The 12,471-nt window shown below is 38.0% G+C and overlaps 1 protein-coding gene across 5 annotated transcripts in view; it reads right to left on the reverse strand.

The window, feature by feature from the left end:
* Window positions 1-1,056: 1,056 nt before the first annotated feature.
* Window positions 1,057-12,471, reverse strand: part of LOC118331385 (replication protein A 70 kDa DNA-binding subunit-like) — a 38,791-nt gene continuing 27,376 nt past the window's right edge. For all 5 annotated transcript variants that reach the window (XM_035666271.1, XM_035666274.1, XM_035666275.1 and 2 more), the window contains 4 exons: window positions 11,437-11,613; window positions 11,146-11,253; window positions 10,833-10,919; window positions 1,057-2,412 (listed from right to left, as the gene is read on the reverse strand). In XM_035666271.1, coding sequence (XP_035522164.1) covers window positions 2,311-2,412; window positions 10,833-10,919; window positions 11,146-11,253; window positions 11,437-11,613 — 474 coding nt within the window. In that variant the 3' untranslated portion in view covers window positions 1,057-2,310. The remainder of the gene's footprint in view (window positions 2,413-10,832; window positions 10,920-11,145; window positions 11,254-11,436; window positions 11,614-12,471) is intronic.

The raw sequence follows: 12,471 nt of genomic DNA on the forward strand, positions 1-12,471 counted from the left end.
CACACACACACACACACACGGGCTTGACTGAACTGCAGTGTGTTTTAAGATAAGACTGCGGTCAGATAGACTGTGATCAGGGCTACGACCTCTGTGATAACCGCAGCTCATTTCCATTTTCTGTCCTTGTAGCCTCACACACATTCTGCAGATAGAGACAAACTGCATATTCACCAGACTGAAGGTCCCACATTCCCAGAAAGAAGATATGACAACCTTACCAGTAATTCAGTTCACTACTGCTTAGCACGTCACATTCAGATAAAGTTCTCCAAGGATAATGCAAAAAATGTATTTCTCTTAATCTTCACTATGTCCTCCTGTCCCATAATGCCTTGGGGCTGCAGACTGACATGTCTCCATCTTAAGTCTCAATCACCAGCAAGGCTTTAAGTTGGAAATGACTTTCTGATCTCACTGAGTCCTTTTTAGATTTGAACAGAGCACAGTTATACTGACTGCACCGGCTTATGCAAGCAAATTAAAAAATATCTGAATTAAATTTTTGACCTGAAAGGAATAAACCTCAAAAGTAGTTATCGTGAACTGATTGAATTGTTAGTGGTTTGAATTGCGTAGGACCATTTCTGTTTGTTCATTAAAAGCAACTTTTAATTATTCACTTAACTCCTTTTATACTTCTCTCTTTGTGTTTAATGCATTAAACGCAGTGGCCCAGCTGCCTATACAGACTGCATTTCAAGTGTGTTGTCATTACAAAGAGAGATGATTAGAGGCTATGGCCTCACACCACTCTGAACAATAGAAAAAAAGAAAGACAGAGATAATGGAAAAAGTTAAGGGAAAGGTGACACCAGGATGAAAAGATCAGTGTGTGTGTGTGTGTGTGTGTGTGTGTGTTAATCTCCCAAACCTCCACACACAGCATGGCAGGCAACAGGCAGGAGATGGTACTGATGGTGCAGGGAGCAGGCGGCTTGTTGCCAACATAAATCAGTGTCATGCCCTTGAGCCACACCTTGGTAGAAAGGCATGCCACTAAAGCTCTGTCCTCGGTTTCCTGTGTCTGAATGTATACGCACAGTGAACATAAAGTAGTTTGATAGACATTTAATTTGAAAGTGATTTCCCAGATCATCAAAGAGCAGCCTGGCAAAAACTAGGTTTCTGCAGGGTTCACCAAGTGAAACTTAAGACTTTTGATACCTTTTTCACACCACAGAGAATAGAAAATGTGGACGAAAATATAAAAGGCATGATGCAAAACCAGTAGGGAAGATATGGCCTAGATTTACTTATCATTATATCAGTTTTTTTTAGTACTTACCAGTAGTATATAACAATAATTCCTGATGTAATTAATCAAATGAATATGACCTGGACCAGAATAAGCTACAACAAATGGATAGATGGATTACAAATATAAACATTTAGACAATTAGAGTTCATTTAAATTCATTTAGGTTTTGGCCATCAATCGACACTGTCAATTATGAGTATTTAGTAGAACAATACAAGTAATGTGTGATGAATATGTTTTCAAGTAACTTCCCTGACACTGTATGTAGATGTATAACGCTTCCTGACATATGATAACATTACTGCCTATGGTGAGAATCTTTTTAATATCTTCTAAAACCTATTTTTGAGGAAAGTAAATTCAATGTTTTTTAGGCATTTCAAGATCTGCAGATACTCTGCTGAAACAATAGAGACAGAGACAAACATTGTATCATTCAATCACTCTCTCTTTGTTAAACAATTTTTGGAAGCCCAGCAAACCAAACACTTTTTTTTTTTTACTCAAACAAATAACAACTGTGAGCACAGTTAAAACAAATGCTAAAACATGCATCTCCCATGCACTTAATTACATACCTTAATTTTTAAAACAAAACAATTAAAGTTAAAAGAAATCCAACTAATCTTCATCTTCCTCAACCAACACTGAGCATCACCAACACAGAGATGAATCACTTGTATTAACAAAACTGTGATCTTCTATGTATAGAATAAATGAAAAAAAAAAAAAAAAACTTAAGCAGGTCTAAAACATTGTTATATGTAATTAAAAGTCAAACCTCTTTGTTAACATGACATTAAATTATAAAGGCAAAAGTCATTTCCATCACATTACCAGTGACTCACAACTGGCCTGCTGAAGGAAGTGAGCAACTAAATATCAGTCTTTTGTTTGGCTGCCATTTGATTGGATGAATCACTGGCCGCCCCTCTGCTGCCTCTGTTAGATACGCTGTTATCTCGCCGGTGGAAAGAGTCGGGCACCAGTCAGAGACCAGTGGGAGACACGTTTAATCACCAGGCTGCTGATCATGACTGGGACCAGGTTCATCTGGCCAATTTGCGGATGTTGCTGAGGAGTCTCCTGCTGTATTCCCTGTGGTCGACTGGTTGGACTTCCATTACAGTTACCTTCACTCGACACTCATCCTGAGGAGGGAGAAAAAATGTTTTTGTTAAATACACCAACATTGTTATACACGTTAAAAGAGAATGTCTGCTATTGGCTGGTCTTTGGACTTTCTGTAGATCAGTGGTCCCAAAATGTTTCAAACTATGTCATACCTTCATAGTTAAATTCGTATGTGTACAGGCAACTCCTTGTTTTGTTTTTCATTTATTCCATGGATAAAAAAGCCAGCTCACACAGCTGTGATGTAATTGGCAACACCACACTGATTGCACTACAGCACATGATGTAAATTCATCTCCAAAAGAAGCCAAAATCTGTGCGAAGGGGTGTAAAACAAGTAGAATGTATCAGCATTTCTTTGAGCTACTGATTTTCATAGTGACAAATCTTTTTACAACAGAACAATGCTTGCTCTGATGGTCATTATTTCTGATGCACACCTGGAAAATGTATGGATCCTATGACCACTGTAAAGCTTGAACCATCATGTCTTTATTTTGGGCATAACAGCTTATTAACCAGGTTATTATGTTTTTTTTTTTTCATACTTTTCACTTTTTCATACTCTTTGTTCTGTTATTTTATGTTAGAGAATGCAACTTAAAATGTCTTTAATGGAAGAGTTGCCTTTTCTTTTTTAAACATGGTGAAAGGCACAATAAATAAACAATACAATTCTGAAATCTTGCAGCATCTCCCGCTTATCATCAAGGCACCCACATTGGGAAGCACTGCTGTAGGCTAGAGATACAGATGATGTAGATACAGATGATGAATTCAATAATTTTTTTCAACAAAAACAGACATGTGGAAGCGTACCCAACCCAGTCAGACTCGATCGGAACAGACCCCAGGCTAATCACACCCAATCTGACATGAAAAGAATCCCAAAAAAGAGAGAACACCAACAATGGCCACCAAACGCAGACTGGCCAGTGTAACGATACATGTGTTTTTGCACTTGACAGTACATGCTACACAATATTTTTATCCTGCAGTGATCATGTCACGCCACATGATCCACTTAGACCAACTAGAGCAGGGGTAGGCAACCTGCTGTTCCAGAGCCACACGCAGCTCTTTAGCCCCTCTCCGGTGGCTCCCTGTGACTTTGAGAGAAATTTATACAGAAATGAAATCGTTGAATTTTATCATTGTTGTAGGCCTAAAGTGATTCTTACATTCTCCAATTTCAAAAATGTGTGTGTGCTATATTTTGGGGCAAATTATTCCAGAGCCTCGTGGTCCTGACTTCATCTGCACTGCCGCTGGAACACACAAAAGACCTGGTGTGTGTGGTACTTATAGTTCAGAGAAATAGCAGGGTGACAGACCATGTAGAGCCTTAAAAGTAATCAGTGAAATCTAAAAAAACAATTCTAAAACATATTGGGAATACAGAGCCGAGACTGGCAGCAATACGACAGGACCATCCAACATGATTGGACTAAATGTAATTTGAGTCCAAGTCGGTCTCCAACTTAGGAACTGTGAACACATCTATGGTGAATGCAATTTTTGGGAGTAACAGAGGGTGAACAAAAGGCAACAAAAGTGTTTATCTTCTCTTTAACAGCACAAAGTCATACATTTGTGTTCTGCTTTGACTTATTACACATCGTTTATGAATTTTAAAGATAATGCAGATTTCCTATGAGAAAGCTAAGGCCACATTACTCAGTGTCATTCATTCTCACCAATGTGCCACCATCCGCGAGATATACTGTATTTTACATTAAATATTAATTTAAATATTATTATTAATCAAATATTGCAGTAGTTTTGTCATGAAGACATAAAGCCAAAAACTCATTTCCATTATAATCACGGTCACTATAAGAAGAATTAATCCAGAGACAATTCATTAATCAATTAGCAATTCAGCCAGCATATCCAGCATCAAGGATTTAACATTTGGCCATTATCTCATATGATTCAACACCTCTATTAGTATTTTCAATTTGCTTCTACCTGAGGATAGCAGGCAAATTAAACAATACAGGGGGTCTTCGAGACAAAGGTTCCACTTGACAAAAGGTGACAACTTATTTAAAAATAATGGTCTTCCAAAGGACGGGGGAACTGTGAAAAAGACAGCTTATTAATTGAATGTGCGCACACACATATTCCAATCACATCTGGAGAAAAACAATTACTCAGTCACCCCTATCCTCTAACTCAATTTCAGATGGTGGGGTGAGGGAGAGTTCTTCCCTGAGGAATTAAACACAACTTCTGGATGCTGACTCACTGACGAAACATGTAGACACACATGTGAACGACCAGCACACACCTCTTACTGATGCCACAACCTCACAGAGAATTAATGAGACATCGTACTGAACAATAAAATTACATAAAACGGCTGCTGAGATTTGGATAACGAAGCTGTAAATATCAAGACCCATGCCAGTGGCTTGGGTCTACGGTTAGCAACGTCTGCTGTCAGTCAAACACTCTGGTCCAGACTGAAATATCTCAACAAGATGCTGGATGGACTGCCACAATCTTTTGTATTTATGCTTGTCAGATGAAGTTTTTTTAATACTCCTTTGGGGGCTTTTATTGCCTTTAATGGATAGTGACAGCGGAAGAGTGACAGGAAAGAGGTGGAGAGAGGGGATGACATGCAGCAAAGGACCACAGTCGAACCCATGGCCCGCTGCAGCAAGGACTCAGCCTTGGTACATGGCTCTAGCTCTACCAGGTGAGCCCCTGTATGAGCGTCTGCCTGCTGTTTCCTAATGACTTTATTGATCCCATGACAATCCCTCTAGTGACACCATGGGGTTCACATTCTTGGTTTCTGTATGAAATACTTTGACTTAACTATTGGATGGATTGCCGTGAAGTTTGGTACATACATGTCCCACTCAGGATGAATTGTTATTACTTCAATGATCACTTTGCATCTAGTGCCATCATCAGGTAAAACTTTTATAGAACAAAAGGAGATTCCTATAATCCTTTGCTGTACTTTGCCTTAAGTGCTAATAACTAAATGTTAGCATTTTAACACTAAACTAGGTTGTTGAATGTGTTAAACATTTTAGGGGGTTGGAATCGAACCCGGGCCATTGCAGTCAGGTCTCTGACATCGGACATAAACTTTACCAGGTGAAATACTGTAAGCACACATTTTGTCTTTTTAAAGGTTTTTTGGTTCAGCAGCTAATAAAAACTTAGTTCTACAATAATGAATGTGAGCATGTTAGTATGCTGACGTTAGCATGTAGCTAAAAGCAATGCAGTCCCTAAGCACAGCCACAAAGAGCTGCTAACGTGGCTATAGAGTCTTGGTCTTATTACATTACTACATTATATTATTACTGTATATTTTAAAAGCTCCATGACTTTCTATTTGGCTTATCAAATGTAAATGTTGGCAGGCACTGTTGCTAAATGTGACATTTCAAATGGAAGACAACATATAGAAACAGCACTGGACACATTATAGCACTACAAACTACTGTCAGTCAAGTTGAATATAACTTCCCATTTCCATAATAACCAAACACATTGAGATTCATTAAAAGTACACTGCAGAACTGTATTGAGAGGTGTCCTTGTTAATTTGTTCACCCACCCCATCATAAGTGCTAATTATCTGATACAAGTTTAAGAGGAAAGTAAGAGAAATACTTTGAGTGTTTTCCTTCAGCCATGTAAGAATCTTCTCAACCCTTTTCACACCCTCAGGGACAGCAAAAAGACCTGAATGTGATGTTGACAAGGCCTGTGTGGTTTGTGGATGATGATAAAGTGAGTGTGTTAAGTGTGTGTGTGTGTGTGTGTGTGTGTGGCTCTCAATGGCCTGTCTGTTAACATAAGGTAGGAAAAACATGTCCCCTCTGACACTAATGCATTCATTGAGACAAAATCAATGAATTTGCTTCAGACAGAGAGATACACTTTCAGTCACAAAGAAGCACACATATAATGCCCTCATGCAGACAACACACACGTACACACACGTACACACACGTACACACACGTACACACACACGTATACCTCTACATACATTCCTAATACGGTATAGAATCACAGGTTTAAGACGGGCAACGATCCAGCCTGGAATAGATTCAGATACTCACCAAGACTTGGACTCAATATATTGCATCTAGTTAATGGTTAGAAATCATATGCACTTTCCCAAGCGCATCAATTATCTTCCATTGACTTTTAAACAAATACAAATGTTTTGCAATTTATGTGAAAAAATCCATCTGTGCTCAGTAAATCCAATCCTGCTGTCCAAATCCGATCTTCACGATCATCATTAACTCTACCTGTGGCAGAGTGATACAGGCTTCTACTACACTGAAGCACAAGTGTCTGATTAACTGCACACTCCCCTGCCACTGTGGGGCTCCATCTTAATGAAACATGACAGACAGTTAAGATGGAATTGTATTTAAATACAATACAGCAGGGTTTTTGTGTTTCTTTGTTTTAGACTTTTATCTACATCCGATATCTGCTTTACCAGAAAGATTAGAAACAACAATAGTTCTCATCTGCATGAACAAAACAAAGTGTGACCTTTTTTACTTTTCTGGTAATATTACTGGTAATTAGCGGCCATTGCTGTGGTGATTTTAACATCGAACGTAAAAACCCACAGACCACAGTACCTATAAAGGGTGAGTACATTTCAGCACAAGCGCTTGTTGGATGGAATAGCATCGGAAACCCTCACTTCCACACCTTTACTGGAGGGACTGCCTTCAACAATTTCTGTAACTTATATTCAATTTCTGAAAATGTTACACTCTGGGCCTTTAAACATTTATCACATCTTGTCCCTCGCTACTATGACGGTCTGCTTTTCACGCCCTCTTCGAGTTTGCTGTTGGGAACAACAAAAAACACCATTGCCCTCCAATTACAGACAGTCAGGCAATATATATATATATATATATGTATATATATTACATAATAATATCTATAACTATATAGCATTTATATATTAAATCATATATACATATTTTATTATTACAGACAGACATTAATATATTACATATACTGTATAGAATATATAAAACTGCTTTATATGTCATACTTTGCATGAAGTTGGGATAATTTCATACTGAATTTCATATCTATGGCATAAATCCTGTATATGGCCTAAGTATGTTTTTTTTTTACTTATTTATTTTATTTACTTATTTTACATAATTCTGTTTCTTGTACTGTTTTAATATTCATTTCCCTTCTGGTGATAAGTAAAGTCTCTTAAATTGCAATATTAGCAATAGAGTAGTAAAATAGACATTTATATGAACATTTTGATTACTTTAACTTTTAACAAATCTGTCATAAACTATAGTCCAACATTTTTAAGTTTTTCAAGCTAAATTAAATTTGAAAGAGAAAACTTTTGGGATTTGGGTGCATTGTGCTTGCTAAGTCTAAAAATCTGTAGTTTATCATCTCTTCTCTGCCCTAAAATAAAACAAACTTGAGTTTATATGCAAGAGAAGTTCAAACAGCAACTTTAAAATATGATCGTAAGCTCAGTTGTTCTTTCTCTCCGTATGTGCTTGTTATGGAAAATGACAAAGCACACATTTTGTAACTTCATTAATCTTGTTAAGCTATGACATTTCATTACATTGTTCTATTTTTATGAAAACACCATGGTAGATGTCTGATCTTTTCGTCTTGTGGCTTTCTGTGAGGTAGAAAGACACACTGAACAAGTGAATCACAGACTCTCCGTTCTGTGCTCGTCTTTTTGAATCACAAGCTTTGAAACAAAGTCAACTTTGACTAACACTTGCTGAAAATAAATTCTGAATATATTGATAGGCCTTGTGTATCTTCTCAAAGCTCATTATCTCGACTATTTGAAATACTGAAATTCTTTCCTACAACGCTAAAAAAGTGACAATTAAAGAAGTAATTATTTACAAAAAGGTACAGCATAACTTAGACGTGATTTTTATAACTGTAACAAAATCATTTCTAGTAGGACTGTCAACGAAAATCCAAAATGTGATTATATAATTGACTTGCAAAATTAATGTTTGGTTTGTGTGTTGTATGTGTGTGTATGTGTGTGTGTGTGTGGGGGTGGGGGGGGGCCAGCACCAGCACAGCGGTCTCCATGACAGACAGGAGCCACACAACGTTACTTTAATGAATGAAATGAGGTCAAGCTAAAATGAGTGAATAATTCAACAACAACTGTGTGGTTATGATGTCAGAGAGTTCACAACCCAACTCGGCCACAGAGTGATTTGCACTCTGAGCAAAAAAAAAAAAAAAAAAGCCCCTTTCAGAAAAAATGAAATACTGCCAAATCATAACAAGAGCTACATTGCATTGGCTACTGGGGGCTGGTTAAGTACAGCAGCTAACAATTTAGTCTACATGGTTCGGAGCCAGCCTTACAATTCAAGCCTTGCATCCAGCACAGAAAATAAACTACATTTATTAAATGTACCATCATCCCTAAAGGAGGCAGAGGAATAGCTAAACATTTGACACACTGAGCAACAGAGAGCAGGAGAGTGACAGGGAGGGAAGAAGAAGGAAGGCATCGGGCGGGGCGTAGCATTAAACAATGCTAAATGAATGCCTCTGTCTCACTCTCTCAAGCTCAAATACAGGTATGCACTGCATAATACAGGTTTTAATGAAGGGTGCATATTGTGCCTTGTTATGCAATTCATTAATGTGTTGTCGTGTTAAACTAATTGGGTGTAGGTAATGTAAAGCCGGTCATATTCCTAACCTGCACCATTTGTTTTGGATATACCCTATGACTCTTCCTGTAATACAGCCCTGGGGACAAAGTGTATTTTGAGCTCTTCTACTAGTAAAGCTGTGATAAAAGCAAAATCATCAGCATGTTGTTTGTTTTGGCCAACATCTCTGTATAGTGGGCTGTAATGAAAATTGCAGCCTTCCGCATCTGCTAGTGACAGTAAGTACCAGTATACCACTGGCTGACATTTACTGGAAAACAGACAACCAAGCTCATTTCATGTGTAGCTGAAGATTTCTCGTAATTTTAACAAATATCACGGCATGTTACATTAGACTGCAGCCATAGAAACTAGGCATTTGAGTGTAGACATACCGAATGGCAATAGTTACTTCGAAACTTATGACTAAACTTCTTGTAATTTCTCATCACAAATAGGTTTCACATTATTTTCCAGACTATGAAGGAGGGCTTGCGAACTCTGCATTCCTTGGAGGTTTTCTTGAGGTCAGGACACAGACCGTTCAGAGAGCATCCCACATCTCAATCATTCCACTCAGACTCTTGGTATGTGCCCCAAGTAGCAAATTAGTCTTTGAATAATTAAGCTAATTAGGCTTAGACAGACAATAGCTAAATGCTAATTAGTGCCTAATTAAGAGAAATTAATCCACAGCTGTATTTGTTTCCTGTTATCCAAAGTGCACTGGCTACATAACAACTCCCTTGTCACTGTGATACTAATTGAAATGATTCTGGATTCACGTTGTGTGACTGACATTGTGTTGTGATTACATCGCATCTTGTTTTGTGGCTTTACATATTTGCAACTGCAGTTCAGCGAAAGATAATAACTGACGACAACTGGTTGTTACATATTCACGGTTGACGTACAGCCCGTTAATTAAAACAACACACTAAAATGCGTTTAACACCTTTACGCTTAAGATAAAACAGTGAATCTTAACCTATTCTCTTTGGTATTCAGTGTGAAGCTACTTGTACAACATTATGCTGTTCTCTATTTTGAACGCATCCCTCTGTTAGCCAAAAGCTCATCCTAAAGGTTGCTGCTGATAAGTAAATACTTTGTGTGAATCAATATACTAAATCTGTTAACACTGCCAGCTCTCCCAGCTCATCATAATTTAACCACTATACTTTATTTGTCACCAGAAAACTTGACAGAGGAAGTCTTTGGATCTGGCAAAAACAGGATCTTTAAATGCTAAAATGTCCAATTACAATTTCACAACTGAAATGTTGTTATATATAAAAGACACACTAACACATACACACGCTTCCACAGTTTAGGTCTATTTACTGTAGCTTGTGCCTATTTTTTGGTTAGATTGTGAAATTGACCCTAAATGAGAACATTTACTGTTTTTACAACAATGCCACTTGTTTGCAATCCTGGTTATTTTGAAAGCTCATTTTTCCAGAACCATTATTAGAATTCGGGAGAAATAAAAATGCCTGCTGGTGTATTTGTTCAGAACAGTGATAAGACAGCTATGTGTAACAGACATGCATTAACCAATCAGGGTCGAGTATTCCTGCAAGGCAGAGATCACTGAAAAAATAAAAAATAAAATCTCACAACTTGTAGGACAATGATGAGCACCATCGTATGTCATTATCTTCTGCTCTTTTATTCCCGGGAAACTAAATTGCATTGCATTGTATCAAATTCTATTGTGCTCCCGTTCATAGCTACTTACGTTGTACGTCTCCACCTTGGCTCTGTTCTTAAAGATGTGAGTTGTGAAGTTGGCTTTCTGGAAGACTTCATCAAATGCAGCCTCGTCCTCGGGAACACACACACACACACACACACACACACACAAAACAAGGTAAATACAAGTTAGGGCCAATGGTTTACAGGCAGTAGTCTGTTAAAGTTAGTCTTCCTGGAAAAATTTGCAATGGCAATTTTCTTGTCAGATGTGAACAACTAGATTAAGGAGAACTGTGTGTGGATATATACAGTATATGTTTGTTGTGCGTGTGTGTGCGTGTGTTTGTGTGTCTCACTGTGTCTCTGAGCTGTCCCAGTGTTTCTGCACTGTGACCTAACAAGACCTCAGCTGTCTCCTGGAAGCATGTCACCCACTGGTTATCCCCGAAGTCCGCTAAGTTGGCCTGAGAGTCAGACAGACACGGATGATGAAGGGGGGCGAGAGATTATTCATGTATGTATGTTTGTGTGTGTGTGTGTGTGTGTGTGTGTATGTGTTAGTGTGTATCACAGAAGTGACAATATTCCTCAAAGTCAGTAGCATGTGTGATAAACAAGCGTTAATAATGTGCACTGTATGCACTTACATTAAGTATGAGTCTGTACTTGAAGTTGGGAAACTCTTGGTTACACTTTTCGCAGCGGTACAGTCCGTTCTGTTGGTCTGTGACCTTCTTGTTGCACTCCGCGGATGGACAGGCCTGGTACAGACAATTCTCCTTACGAGTGTACACCACTGTCGCCAGGCAGGTGAAATACTCCGCCTGAGAAGAGAGAACAAAAATGTGAGAGGAAGAAATCTAATTAGGTTAGATAGAGCTGTAAGATCAATAAAAACTACCAAATCACATCAAACTGCTGCAATTTGAACGTCTAACAGGCTTCAGATAATTTGCAGGTGCTGCCCCTTTACACAATATTGTGCTGAGGAGAAATCTACCCTGCAAATCAAGTTAGATTCTGGAAAAAAACTTTCAAACCAAATGAACCTTTAAAACCATCATTTAAATTACATCAAATGTTTGTACTGCAATTTGTACATTTTATTTTACACTTACTGAAACCCATTTACTCCTTCGTAGGGAATGTGACAGTGGCTGTCTGGTCAGGATTTAGGACATGTAACCACACATATTTCAAGAGCATTGAATTAAATGTATCACTTTGGTAACTGGAACTACAACAGGGACATTACTCCCATTAAAGCTGGGGAAAAAATTTAGCAGTGTGATTTACCAGCTAATTAACACTGGCTCTCAAAATAATAATTCAAGTCATTAAAAATGTGGTAAACTGACTGAATACAGATCAATTGCTGCAGGATGAAAGCACTGATGATAGAGGGAGAGGCAGGGCACTATTGTTAATGGATCATCTAGCTTCCCTGTTTAAGATGTTAAAAACATGAAGATAGCGTTAGCTTGTCCTTGTGACTGCCTTATGCTGCCTCGTTTCATTAAAATTTCAGAACATACCCATCGGATTCTTTTTTTGGAGTCCTGGATTTGAGTAAAACTTTGTTGCCAAGATATTTTTCAGTTGCATGTCCAAAGTAAAAAATAAATAAATAGAGAGTTATAGCTCATGTACAGACATAGAGTGGCTTCTCATTTCAGGCAGTA

This window comes from Morone saxatilis, unplaced genomic scaffold, assembly GCF_004916995.1.
Source record: "Morone saxatilis isolate NCDOM2014 unplaced genomic scaffold, NCSU_SB_2.0 Contig20, whole genome shotgun sequence".
Taxonomy (NCBI): Eukaryota; Metazoa; Chordata; class Actinopteri; family Moronidae; genus Morone; species Morone saxatilis.